The 14,707-nt window shown below is 37.0% G+C and overlaps 2 protein-coding genes across 2 annotated transcripts; one reads left to right on the top strand and one right to left on the bottom strand.

Annotated features, from left to right (window-relative positions):
- The first annotated feature begins 6,166 nt into the window (after positions 1-6,166).
- LOC113750011 (mannan endo-1,4-beta-mannosidase 5-like) lies at positions 6,167-8,411 on the top strand. Its single transcript, XM_027293914.1, has 5 exons — positions 6,167-6,590; positions 6,687-6,881; positions 7,020-7,142; positions 7,303-7,505; positions 7,642-8,411. The coding sequence occupies exons 1-5, from the start codon at positions 6,228-6,230 to the stop codon at positions 8,135-8,137; spliced, it is 1,380 nt and encodes a 459-aa protein (XP_027149715.1). The 5' UTR covers positions 6,167-6,227; the 3' UTR covers positions 8,138-8,411.
- A 773-nt stretch (positions 8,412-9,184) lies between these two features.
- On the bottom strand, positions 9,185-12,949 carry LOC113749811 (indole-3-acetic acid-amido synthetase GH3.17-like). Its single transcript, XM_027293674.1, has 5 exons — positions 12,865-12,949; positions 12,193-12,539; positions 11,640-11,741; positions 10,198-11,015; positions 9,185-9,953 (listed from the first exon to the last, which is right to left on the bottom strand). Exons 2-5 carry the CDS (start codon positions 12,483-12,485, stop codon positions 9,376-9,378), a joined length of 1,791 nt encoding a protein of 596 aa, XP_027149475.1. The 5' UTR covers positions 12,486-12,539; positions 12,865-12,949; the 3' UTR covers positions 9,185-9,375.
- Positions 12,950-14,707: the final 1,758 nt, after the last annotated feature.

Here is a 14,707-nt window from a genome sequence, read left to right as displayed (position 1 = left end):
TTAAAACTTAAGTCTTTGATAGTGACCAACAGTCCAAAGGATCGTTGATTATTAAATTCGAAAGTGCTTACAGGAGAAAAAACTTAGAGAGAAGTTCCACGCTTAATGTTGGCATTTACGTCCTTCAATCTAAAAAGGTTTATACATTATGGATTAATGTGAATTATTTTCATTTTTATTTTTTGAAAAAGGGGGTTTGGGGGAGGGGTGGGGGGATTGGATAATTAATAATGTAAGTAGGTGGACAGTTGACGGCTGAGAGAATGAGACGAAGGAATAATAAATAATGGCATAGAATCTGGATATTGTCTTTTGCATGCGCGCCGGTCTAAGACCAGAGACGGGTTAATCATCAATAATGTTCCCCTGATTTTGGGGACAAAGCTACCCAGCTTACTTAGCTCGGAGTTTTGAAATTGGAGTAAATTTAAATTCAACTTTTGTACACATGTCATGAATCCAACGCTGATAGTGTATACACCGTCAGTGTAGGAAAGATTAATCATTGAAATTAATGGCATATTGCGGCGGTAGTAAAAAACACGTCATTTTAAAGTTTAATTAAAAAGAACATGGATTATCTCTGTACACTAGCAGCATTAATTGTGATCAACCTGAAAAAACGTCCACCAAAATCTTAGCCAGTAAAATATACGTCTACATTTGTTAATGAGTAAATTATATATATATATTGACAGTGATATACACTGTCACCGTTAAATCCCTGACATATGTACAAAAGTTGAACTGAAGATTACTCTGCATTTTGGACATTTACTGAAATTTCACCATGCATGTGAGTGTGTGACTTGCATAACGTCCATCAACATGAGGAATTTGGGCTTTATGGATATTTTTGTCTTTAGAATAAGCAAACAATACTACTCTCTTATTTTTTTTTTTTTGTTGGGTATTTCTTGGCTGTATGTAATGCTCAAGATTAGCCTCCGGAGCATTAAATACGAAAAACTTTTGCTTTTCATTTGATCTGAAGAATAGAGAGCGTGTCAACCAACAGTCTACACGTCCTGAGGAAGAATTATTTGCATATCAAACAAAATCCTTAGCGATCACTGATTACAAAAGGCAATGACCTTAAATGTATATACACTATAGATAAGTAATCTCCCTGCATCCAACTCCAAAGTGGAATCTTTATAATCTTCTCAGACAACAGACACAGATAGATTTACACCATCCTCTCACAACTCAATGCTGGGGGTGTTACAGTTACAAACAGGCAATTCTCTTTGTTATGACAGGTTGATCTGGGGGCCCAGGGAAGCGGTATTGGGCTCCTGTATCTAAGAAGAGGAAACAAATCTAGGAAGACATCGGCCTGGTCCAAAATAATGTCAACATTCGTAATACTACAAGTTTTGCGATGCCCGGAACTAGATGTGCAGTGCACATTATTCTTATTTTAAAATTTAACACAGACCAATTGATTTTTAGTATTTACTCAGTTAATTAATATAAATTGATTAGTTTAACAGACCAATTTTGAGAACCAAAACATTTCTTGTTCTTTAGCAAAAATAATAAAAACCTTACTAACACAATGCACATGTGGAGAAGACATCTTGAATGGACATAAAATTTAATTAAACCTAAGGCAACATTTTGTCTTTCCATTACAATTGCACTTTTCTTCCTTTCTTATTAGTATAAAGTACTAACAATGAACCAGTTTACATTAATTGAACAACTATTTTTTTCTTTTTTTATAGTGTGAGTGGAAGGATTCGGATTCGAAATTTCTCACTTACACTCCCTTCCTTTAAAACTACCGATCCATAATATCATATTTGCATCTCGTGTGAATTCCATCTATGCTTAATTATATAAAAGTTTGGCAATCATTATTATTGTTTTTGGTGAACATTGATAAAATAGAATCTTTATGCCTAGGAGCTTTTTATTTTTGTTCTTTCTTCCGGTACTTGTTGAATTAGCTAAAAATTAACAGCACGATGACATCGAAATAGACTTTAAAACGTTAAGCCAAAGAAAGTAATTCTTCTTCGCAAAAACCTCTTCCTATATGTTTAAAGTTCTCCTATTCCAATGCCTGAGAATTGTGAGACTTGAGGTTGCAGAGACGATGGCCGGCTATGATAAAAGGCATTAATTTGGCATCCAGAATGATTTTCGGATGAAGCAATTGTGCTTGAGGGGGAGACGTGGTGAATATCACTGATGCATAGAAAGATCATTTAATTTGACATGAGAAATATATAAAATGATGCTACTTAAATCACATGATCTACAACGAACTCAGACTGTGAACATTCTATGGATTGGTAGAGTAGCTAAATAAAGTTAGGTCATCGATGAGGTCCATTTTTTTGTGTGTCAATCAATGTATTCACAAAAGTACTTCATACTTTGCAATACTGGCTAACTAACTTGCCGTCTGTATGCTTTTTCTAGTAATCCAACGGAGATAGCTGGGAATCTTTCCACACTGCATCACATCTAAGATCTCTAGCAAAATAAGCTATGTATACCTTTAGCTATACGGTTTACTTTTCTAGTTGCAAAGGAAAAGGAGCATGACAAATCAGATAGCAAACTTAGGATATCTTCTAACACACGTATGCAGCTTGCGACTGCATCGTGATTTGGATCCTCGATTCTGAGTTGACGCATAATGTTATTCCAATTCTGTTCTCTTACTTTTTCTGAGGCTAACCTCACTGCTTTTACTGTAAGTTACTCCCTCGAGTCTTTCATGGGTAAATAAGGGCATTTCCTCCCCCAAGTCTCTCATGGCTCAATGACTATGCAAAAAATGTTTCTATGTTCATGAAATGGGATAAAGAGGTTCTATCCTTTTTTTTTTTTTTTTTTTTTTGGGTTTGCTTAGTATAAAAGCAAGCAATGCATATAGGTCCAATTCTATAAGCAAATGCTTAGTTTTCCTTGCACCCGTTTGCCAAGTGAGTTTTTTGGGTGTTTGTCTAAAACTTTACTGTAACTTACTGTAAAGAAGTTGTAGAAAAAATTTTTGATGTATGTAAATTTTTGGATATTTTGAAGTGTATAGTTTAAAATTTTTGAAAATTTTTTTGAGTTTCCTGCAGTTAAAGTTGTTAAAAAACTTATAGCAGACAAGCTTGGCTAAAAACTTGCTTGCCAAACCAGGCCATTATTCTTCAATTGATATAGGTCCAGTATCTTGCATCGAACCTCAACTAACATACTTTATAGGTTTTTTAATTGTTACTTGTGTACTTAATTGTTGTAGATATCAATAAAAGTGTGTAAATGGCTTGACAACATTCAGTACACTTATTCTAAACACCAATCCAAGGCAAAAAGTACAAATCATGGCAGTGGCCAATAGAACATCAGTGGCATGCCACTGAAAATCATAGAAGCCATTGACTGACATGTTTAACTGGTAAATATTTAAGAAAATCAGATATGGACGCAAGGAACATAAAAAAGAAAATCAAAAATCAAAATTATTATGGAAGGATAAACAGTTAAGAGAGATAGAAAGTGGGATAAAAAATGGTCAGAACCAGTATAAATTTCCCTATTTTATATTCTTGTCTTGATCCTTCTATTACTTTTTTTTTTTTTTTTTTACCAGCGGTTAATCAATTCATTAATTCAAGAGCAAGACAGAGTGTTATTCGAATGAATTTAATCTAGTTTAATCAATTGATACAATCTTGTTACCAAGTGAAAAGTAAATTTAATCTAGTTTAGTCAATCCGTAAAATCTCATTACCATGTGAAATGCAGTATATCTACAACAAAAATTACTGTATAAATCCAAATAGGGCTCAAACTGCTTAACCAAGTAATATGCACACGCAGAAGATGCTAATAGAACCAACCAACTGATGATTTGACATGTTTAGTTAAATGGTGATTGTGTAAAAGAATGATAGACTTTCAATGAGAGTTTTATACTACGAGAGTAATAACACCAACAGAAGGATAAATAGCTTTATAGTACAATATGGCACAAAAAAGAATATATATCACCTTGTCTATAATTGTGATTTGAGCCTCGGTTGGCCAATAATGACAGTCTTACTTAAAAGAGTTCCTTTTCAACTTTTTATATGGATGTTGATCCTTTTCTAACTCATAAAAAGAAAAGGGGGAAAAAAAACACGATGCTTCTATCAAATGATACATCTATCTCCTATGAGAATCCTAAATGTAATTATACCAGTACAGATTACAATTGTACTTTGAAGTTTGAACGATGATATACTTCTGATTTTCAATTGAAGTTTTTGTTGGTGAAAATTGAAGTAGAAGTGCAAACAAGTCGAGTTTTGATCTAATCGAATCGAATTTTAGTATAATTTTACGAAATTTGAACTCGAGTTCGAACTCAATGAGTTCAAAATGTCAAAGCTCGAGCTCGAGGTTAAAAAAATAAAAAAAATATTATTTTTATTTTAAAAAATAAATAAAATAATAATTTTTTTAATAAATATTAAAAAAATATATAATTTTATTATTAAAATAAAAATAAAAAATATATATATATAATCGAGTACGAACTGATTCACGAACTAACTAATTTAGTATTTTTGAATTTAAATTCAATTTAATTAATTGAAACTTGATATTGATTGAACTCGAATTGAGTTCGAAACCTCGATTTCATTTGCAGCCCTAGACCGAAGAGCCGTGGAATTTGGAAGAAGAAGCAGATGACAGCACCCTCTGACCAGTCCACAGAGAGAGAGAGAGAGAGTAACACGGACCAACTCAAGTTGTTACAGACTTACAGTATACAATGATATGATGCGCATGGGTCCCTAATTTCATTAACTCGCCGTTGCCGGCGCCATACTAACGGCCCGGGTTTTCTCTTTTTAACAGGTTATTTAACCTTACATTCTTTTCCCAATACCAGTCTCGGGTTCTGTTTCTCGTACCAGTCAATTTCTCCTTGGCTTTCTGCGCTAGTAGACTTACCTCCATGTCTATCTGCATTAATTTTAGTAAAAGTATTACATTGCCTTGACGGCAACGAAGAGAGGATGGCTATATATGGACTGTCCGCCAAATGCAAATGTGGATACAAGTTCTTCTTGCATGGAACCATTAATTACTGCTATTTGCTAGCCACAGCAAAATAACAAGGAAAATTAAAAGAAATCCAGTAGCGCTGTCTGCTACTCATGAATATCGCTGAATTTATCTTGGTCTTTTCTCCATCAATAAACATCTAATCGTTATCCTCAAAAGGAGAAGCACGTAAAAGTTTCTCTGGAATCAGCAACTCATATCAAAGGATAAGTAATTATTAGTCTTTTGCCAGGAGTGCAATGGTTAAATTAATCTGTGATGTTGCCCTCAAACTCAAACTACATGAGATGGGTACGTACGTGATCAACCTAAAGCGGGAAGTTATTCAGATTTTCCCACATGATCAACCTGCAGCTACAAGTACAATGCGTGCACAAAACAAACTAGAACAGATATAGCAAAAAAGAAAGACGAGTTTCTTGAATTCCCCATCTAAGATCAGAATCAGATGGTCAAGGACGTTCATCCACATATATCATGATGATCAACTTCAAATATACGTGCCACCTTTTCTTGCTTCTTTTTCCCCCATTTTTTGGTGGCAAAAGCTATGCGCTCTTCTTCATGATGATGAGTATGATCGATCTCTTTAATTTGTATGTATGGTAGTATTCGTTAAAAATTCGGTAGGGTAACAACTCTTACCTTAGCAATTTGAATTTTAAGAATACCATCCATAATTCAAGGATCAAATTAAACCAACCACATGGGATAAGCACATCAGCTATATTTAGCAGCCCCTCCGGCCTTTCTTTGTTTTTGTTTTTTTCCCTCGTCAACCTTTCGCAAAACCTCAATCCCATGAATTCTTCGGCAGACGTTCGGCTTTCGACCAATCAACTCTCTCTCGGTCTCTATTCTCATACTCTTTCTTCTCACCCCACTTTACGTGATAGTGATACCCCACCCCTGCATGCATGATGCATCATCGAAAGAATCTCCATAGTTAAATCAATTTAGCAAACCACCGTCACCGGAAAACCTACTTAACTTCCGCCGCTAGGTTTTCTATTTTTAGCAACTCTTCTTATCATCAGCACCTTATAAATACCGCCCCTCTCCCACAATTCATCATATCCCCCTCGTCCATCATCAACCACTCAAGTTAACAGCCTCCAGCATTATAGCAACACACATCATTCTATTGTGTGCATCAATCAATGGCAAGTTGTAGTAGAAGAATAAGCCATCTTTTTGGACTAGCTGCTGCACTAGTAGCACTACTGTTACTAGTTCTTGCTTGTGAAGCTAGCGGTAGTACGGTTGCAAGAAATGGTGCAGGATTTGTTAGGACTCAGGGTGCTCGTTTTGTTCTGAATGGCTCACCATTTCTCTTCAATGGATTCAATTCCTATTGGCTGATGCACGTAGCCGCTGACCCTAGCGAGAGGCATAAAGTGTCTGAAGTGTTGAGAGATGCCTCCGCTGCCGGTCTCTCGGTATGCAGAACCTGGGCTTTCGGCGATGGAGGCGATCGTGCACTTCAAATATCACCTGGAATTTATGATGAACGTGTTTTTCAGGTTCATTCTAATTATTTTTTTCAAGCACTTCTATTTTTGTATTGCAACTAGCTAGCTTAATTACAATGCTGGTGTACGTGGTATACCACTATACAGGCGCTGGATTTTGCGATTTCTGAGGCAAAGAAGCATGGAATTCGTTTGATATTGAGTTTTGTGAACAATTACAATGACTTTGGGGGTAGAAGGCAGTATGCTCAGTGGGCTCGAAATGCAGGAGCACACGTCAACGGTGACGATGATTTCTACACGAATCCCACCATCAAAGGCTACTACAAAGATCACATCAGGGTAAGACTAAGAGAAAGCTGCAATTAAGAGTCGGTAATTATGTTTCCATGTACGTCTTCCAGATTTATTTTCTTTAATCTGGACGAATAATGCTTTTTTTTTTTTTTTGGGAAATGTACATATGGTTCGCGTTTGCAGAGAGTGGTGACAAGGTTCAACACCATTACAAGAATTTCGTACAGGGATGATCCCACAATCATGGCATGGGAACTCATGAACGAGCCCCGCTGCCAAGCTGATTACTCCGGAAGGACAGTCAATGTGAGGACTCGTTGCCGCTGCGTTTTAGTATCCCTCAAGTTTTTTAGTGCATTTTTCGGGCACGACCATTTCATTTGAAATATGTATATTGGTTAGAGTTTTTTTTAACACATTGTGCTGAAATGAATGAATGAATGAGTTGAAATGTTGTTGATCATAGGAATGGACTCGAGAGATGGCAAGTTTCGTGAAGTCATTGGACCGGAAGCACTTGCTGGAGATTGGCATGGAAGGATTTTATGGGGACACAAAGCCCGAAAAGAAACAATTTAATCCTGGTTACCAAGTTGGAACAGATTTCATAAGCAGCAATCTCCTCAGGGACGTTGATTTCGCCACCATCCATGCATATCCAGATCAATGGTAAACTAAAAAAGAAAAAAAAAGTTATATCAACCAATAATCCCATGGTTTTAGCAATCAAAACGTGAAAGCAAGCATGATATAATTAATTCCTTCTTCACATCATGATCTCACATATTAATACATTGGGTGGCAGGTTATCTGGAAAAGATGACAAAGCACAGTTGGTATTTATGCAGAGGTGGATGTCAAGCCACTGGGAAGACTCGAGGACCATACTGAAAAAGCCGCTAGTCATCGCGGAATTTGGCAAGTCCAGCAGAGATCCAGGCTACAGCTTGAGAGCGAGAGACGATTACATGAGCAACGTGTACAGAATAACATACGGCTATGCAAGGAGCGGAGGAACCATGAGCGGAAGCTTAATATGGCAGCTCATGGCCCAAGGAATGGATTCGTACGACGACGGATACGCTGTTGTGTTAGGCCGGAATCCTTCAACCACCGCAATCATGTCCAGACAAGCCCATGCCATGAGTGCTCTGTCCCATTTGGTCGCCGGAGCTGATGACGCCCACGGCCACGGCCAGGAGGCTCACCCAAGATTGATGAACCATCGTCATCCTTCCCGCAGAGCACTGCTTCATCATGCAAAGCAGCACGGCCATCATCGTTCGTCATCCCTTCTCTGAGAGCATTGGCTCTTGACGGGGTCATATTTGATTAGTACTATTAAATTCTTGAATAATGAGAATTGATTTTGCATTAAATATTTGTACTTCTTAATTTCAAAGACGTACAAATTTTTAGTGTGGCACGCAAATCCTTGATCGATGCATCGTCACCTTCAATTAATTTAAAAAGCTTGAGAATCTGCATGGTAATTCTCATGGCTTAATGCAGGATATTCTATTTGTTTTTATGCAAAGTTGTAACCAATGAAATAAAAGTGTGATTTACCTTCAATTAATGCAGGATATTTTTTTTTTTTTCTCTTTTAAGGTTTTTTTGTCCTTGTTGACTTTTTCTATGCTCTTAAGTGGTCAATTGCATCGGCAAATTACACTCAGAATAAAAGCTCTTTTGAGTTTGATAAATGGTAGTATTTGGCAATAATGATATAGATATAGAAAGTAATTAAATGCAGTGATGACGTGTTATTATTGATAAATAAGGCAAGAGGAAAGGGATCCACTAATGTTTTACAACTCATTACCGTGTAAATTAATTAGCTCTAAACCAATAAGCTAAACCCAATGTTTTAAAGTATTAAGTTTGCATATATTGAAGTGATGGATTATGTGTATTACTAGCAATTGTTAGCAAATCATTCACGGCGAGAGGTTTATATTGGATTTTGACAACCCAACGCTCAAATATATATACATTTTTTTTTTCTTTTGTCAATCAATGGGGGCTAATTGATAAATTAGTGAGGCAAAAATATGTATATATTGTGAATTTTAAGCAAAATAAAAATGAAATGAAATTTTAGGCACTAAATTGATCCGCCACTCCCTACCCTTTTCTTTCTTTCTTTTTTTGTTTTGTTTTGGAGTCTTTGACCAATATTCAGATAGCAAATTGCGTAATTAGCTTAGATGCCACATACATTCAGAAATACATGCATTTGCATCCGTCACACTCACACACGCTAGTTAGTTAGTTACTTAGTTAGTTTGCCATTTTGCCTCTGGCGGCGGCTTTTCTCATCTCATCAAAACTTGAAAAGAAGAAAAGAAAAGGCGAAAGTCTCCGCATTTGCCAATTTCATCATCCGGGTTTTGCTTTAACTTCATCTCAGCAAATTGATTTATATGCATTTGCATGTTCCGGATTTGATTAACTGAAATTAAGGCTCTGTCTTTTCAAGACAGTTTCCTGCACAAAGATTTCGAGACGGTTTGATGCTAAACTTACTTTCATTCATTCATCCCGTCGGAGGAAAGGCAGGCAATACTCGGCTGAAAAATGTTTCCACCACCATTGAGTTCAAGAATTGGATGGCCTTCTCAGATTTAATGCGCTTAGGCGTCTTGTATTGATTCAAAGATGCACCCTCAGAAAGAAACAAGTCCATGAGCCCGTCAAACGTTCCTCGTTTCACAACTCTAATTTCCAACGGATCGATTACATTGCTTCGCCTCCGCAGTGTCTTGTACATCCCATCTAATGATTCTTCCACCACATTGCAGCATCCTTCCATTTGAACCCTCTCAAGCACTGCAGCTGTTCCCGCATTTTCTCTCATTTGAAGCTCCCAGAAGAGTACATAGTGCCCTGGAAAACAGGACACGTCTGCATAGCTGCTGTAGTCTGTGAGAAGGCAGCCAAGTGGTTCAAGGATTTGCATGGCTTTTGAAACCGCTTTCAAGAGGCCTTCTTCGGTTGTTTTATCCAAGTCTATGCTCAAAACCACATTACGCCGTTGCACAACTTTGAATTGAGGGGTGTCGTTACGGAAATCAGTTACCATGAGAACATCTCCAACTCTATATCTGTAAAGCCCTGTAGCGTACAGCAAGGAGGCAATGCTAAAAATTTAGACTTGAGGGTTTTTTATTTTTTATTTTGGGCAACGAGGCATTAAAGAAGTTTAGAATACTGGAAACAAGAAAAGTTACCATTAATTCATATAGCTAGTGTTTGTATGTAACTTTTAACTCAATCATTTGATTGTGGACACCAACGAGGCATATACTAAATTGAAGAAGGACAATGCAAGCAAAGTTGAAGAGTAAAGAGAGCCAACCTGTAAAGGTAGTTACTACTAGTTCATACTGCTGACCAATTTGCACATTGACAAGATCGACGAGTTCACCCAGCGTACTCATGCAATTAGTATCATTATCTTGGCTATGATCTTGCTTATGACCTAGTCGCAAAAACTCGTAGTAGGCCATCCATGGTACAAGAGTGTAAGACACATTATAAGGGTCGCTCAATGGCTTCAAGTTGAGACCAAAAAATCCCTCGGAAGCCGCATAGTACATTGAAACTAAAGGTACCCCACCACAGTAGAACTCAAGGTTTGGGATATATTGGGTCATAGTCCCTGTACTGACGACCTCAATGCACTTGGTTCGAGGCCAAAGCCTCTTGACTATTCCTCCCCATGATCCTGATCTACATTCAATTTCAATTGAATCAGCTAAGTCGGGCATCTGTTGGCTCAAAATCAAAGATACAGCCTTCTGGCATCCAGGATCAATGACCCAATCACTGATATTTCCTGTTTTTATGTTGGAACAGAGTTCTTGCCAATGCTCCTCCAAGAATTTGATGACGCGAAGAAATCCGGATGCATAAGTTGTTCCGATTCTCACTACGGCATCACGCTGCACAAGACCACAAAGTAATTGGCAGTACATGCTCTGTTTGATATCTTCACATAATATCACCTCATCTGGGCTAGTGTCATTATTCCAGCAATTAGAACGGTTTTGAATTCTGCTCCTCCTGAAGTTGCTTGATACAGCATTAGTTACCACCAATCCACCCAAGGTAGTCATTTCTGGCATGATGAATCGAAAGTTCATCTGTTTACCTTGATTCCAGAATTCAATGTGCCTGAATGGAAACATCAAATACAGCCAAGACAATATCACAATTTGAATTTTGTGGGATCGAGATACAAGTACTTGTTTACACAACTAGGCCTAATTTTAAGACACAAGGATTTTTAATTTTCAATAGAAGTTTTATGGTAGTCATTGAGCAACTTACAGGAGAACCCTAAGTTGCTCAAGCCTCAATGACCAATTAAAACTTGCCAACAAGATAACTAATTAAATGGGTCTAGTTGCTCAATGACCAACTGAAACCTACTTATCTAATACTGTAAACCATCTATATAAGACCTCAAGGGTAATGGCATGAGAGAGTTCATGGTTCAAATTGGACAACTCTCCTTTATCTTAGAATTACTTGTGTTCAGGAACTCCAGTGAAATCAACAAAATATATTTTCAACTAGTAGTAAATCGAACTTCAGACCTTGATTTTGTTAAGAGTAGGGATTTGGCAAAATCCCTAACAACTAGAAGCTGCATTAGTTGTGGAGATACCTAATTCGTACGTGGAATGCAGAAACCTTTAACAAGTAGTCACTCCTATAATAATTGCAGGTAACTTAGAAAAGAAAAATTCATTTGTGAGCAGTAAACTTGAAGAAAAGAATTCTAAATTTGATCACTTGTTTAGTATAGTAGCAGTGAGACTGGCATAGAATGCCCTGCGCCTTGGCTCTTCAGCTGTTGTCGGAATCGCTTTCCGCTTTCCACCGGAAGTTCCTGAGCTGCAATGAAGTGTTAAAAAGTCAGAAGACTCAGAACAGGAACAAATGAGATAGCAATCATTAAAAGAAAAAAGAAAGAAATACTTGGTCTAATTCGCTCGTGTAGTATAAACTATAAACCGTGCTGAGTTTCGACTGATATTCAGTGCCATCTTCTACAATGTATAATACTTAATCTTGAGTCTTAGACCAAATTATGTATGAACAGTTTCGTAGACCAAAGTCGTCTACCTAATCTTTCTTCTCCTTTGGTAAAGCAATCTTTTTTTCTCAATTTGCAACTAAATATGTTCACCTCAAGAGTTGAGTATTTTTCTTCCTAAAACAGATTACATGAATTGAGATGGATTAATCTATCAAATTAAATAAGAGAATCTGTAAACAAATTGAAAAAAAAAAAAAAAAAGGCTAATATTGACTCTTTTTTTATTACAAATTTTTTTTTTTTTACCTCAAGAGTAGCTCAGTAATGGGGTGTGAAGATATTAGGTGGGATGACTCTCCGTTGGCTATCCGATCAACGAAAGGCTCGATATCTTGGTATTCTACAACCGGCACCGCCTTCTTGAAAAGTTGCTTATCAGAGTAGCCATTTAAGAAACCTTTCAGATACTGGGTGTTTGCATTTGTTGTTAAAATCTGCTGCAGCAAGTCATCCTGTATTTGACTAGCATCAGCAGTCATCTTCTCCAAAAGCTCCAGAAGTGCTTGACTATCTGTTGAATCCAAAGCTGGCAACGACATGTTTACAGCTAGCTAGCTATCTGCTGCTGCTGCTGCAGTAGTCTAAGTTGAAGCCTGATAATCAAAATCCACCATCATCAATTCAAATGCTTTTTATCTGTTTCTTGGACAGACAATTAATCGGTGATTAAGATGAACGGACTTGGTCAAGAATCAAGGGAAACAATTAAACAAGACAGCTATGCATCTGATTCCGATATTTCACTAGTAGTAGTATCCCGTGTTCCGTATAGATAGCTATGCATCTGATTCCCATACCAGGCACGCAATCTAGACCCACAAAGCCATGATCAGCAAATTTTTCTCATTTGCCAGCCTAAGAAAGAAAGAAAGAAAGAAAGAGTATCAAATTGAACACTGGTACTAAAAGAAAGATTACCCTCGCCACCGGCACCGGCCGACGTGCTCCACACTCTCAGTCAGCACGGATGGTGATAGCCACCCACAGGTCGCGCAATATTCGCACATTTGTTTACTAATTAAATTAAAGAAAAAAACTCCACTGCACTGATATCAAGTATCAATAGGACTGTCAATGGGGCTGGGCCAGCCCGAGCTCGGCTCGCTTGGCCCGACAAAAAGCCCGATGAGCCAGATCATTTAGTGAGCCGATTTGAGTTTGAGCCTAAAAATTAGGCTCGAATTAAATGTGAGCCGAGTTTGAGTCTTATTAGACTCAAACCCGATATAGGCCCGGTCCTTTAATTATATATATATATAATATTTATAATTTGATATTATGTATAATTATATATCCAAATATATTATTATTAAATACTATATATACATAAATTACAAAACACAAAAATACATCTAAAAACTCTTTCATGAGCTTTCTTGAGAGCCAATATTGGTAATGCATAACTAAATTTCTAATTTTTCTTATTGGTTGAGTAAATTTTTGTATTGGCATAATATTGGTTGATTTTTTTTTAGTCTACAAACACAAAAATCATCAAGCATATTTGGATTTAAATCACAAGATTATAAAAAAAGTTTCAACTTTTAAAGATGTATTGGCTTATGATCGCATGTTTTATTACTATTTTGAATGGATTAAATATAAATATTGTTGAAAATTTTTTGGTTTATATACGTTTTAAGAACTATTATTTGTTCATGTTTAGTTTTAATATTATAGTCTTGTAAATGTTAAATTAGTTTTACAACTTAATAGTTATAGTAATTATATTAAGAAAATTAAGGAGTAATAAGTGAGCTTGGGTTAAGCCCGATTAAGGCTCACAACCCGAATATTATGTGAGATGAGTATGAGTTTCACATTTATGAACCCGAAACTCATAGCCCGAAACCCGAAAATGATTCAAATTAAAAATAGTTGAGCTTGAACTCATCAAAGCCCGACTCATTAGGCCCGATTGACAACCTAAGTATCAACCATGCATACGGGACGTGGCTTTTTGCTTTTTTAAACTCTGGAAATAGGGAAGCTGTGAGTTTGGGTGGTCCATTTGTATTTTGTACAAATGAAAAATTCTTGTAAAATTTGACATAAACTCGTACAATTTTCATGTGATCAAGAAGTTCGTCTGTCTCCACAAATTCATTGAAATTATACCAAATTTTTGCAAGACATAAACTAACCATAAGGGAACATCAACGCTACTTCCTTCCTTTTTTTTTTTTTGCAACTATTATTGTTTGTTTGCTTTGGAATATAGTATATTTTTTCGATTTGCTTTAAGTCAGTCTCTCATATTTCGATTCTTGATAATTTATGACAACCCATGTATAACCTGTTTGGAACCTGAGTTTTTTTGGAATTTGTCTAAAACTTTACTGTAGCGCACTGTAGAAGTTTTTTAAAAAATTTTGTAGAAGTTTTTGTAAGGTAAAAAAATTTTTTGTAGAAATTTTTGTAAGGTGAAAATTTTTTTTTTTCCTTTTCTTTTCTCTTTCTCTTTCTTTTTCTTTTTCTTTTTCTTTCTTTCCTTTTCTTTCCTCTCTTCTTCTTCTTCTTCTTCTTCTTCCTTCCCCCTCCTCCTTCCCCTCCTCCTTTCCCGTTACCCCCAGCAGGCTCCCTTTCCCCCTTCCCCCGCCCACTGCCCTCCCTTTCCCCCTTCCCTCTTCCCGCCCACTGCACTACCTTTCCCCCTTCCCCCACCCACTGCCCTCTGCCCTCCTTTTCTCCCTCCCACTGCCCTCCCTTTCCCCCTTTCCCCGCCCACTACCCTCTGCCCTGCCCTTCCCCCGCTCCTAGT

This window comes from Coffea eugenioides, chromosome 10 (assembly GCF_003713205.1).
Source record: "Coffea eugenioides isolate CCC68of chromosome 10, Ceug_1.0, whole genome shotgun sequence".
Classification (NCBI taxonomy): domain Eukaryota; kingdom Viridiplantae; phylum Streptophyta; class Magnoliopsida; order Gentianales; family Rubiaceae; genus Coffea; species Coffea eugenioides.
The sequence above is the reverse complement of the archived record's forward strand: the minus strand, read 5'-3'. Positions and strand labels throughout refer to the sequence as shown.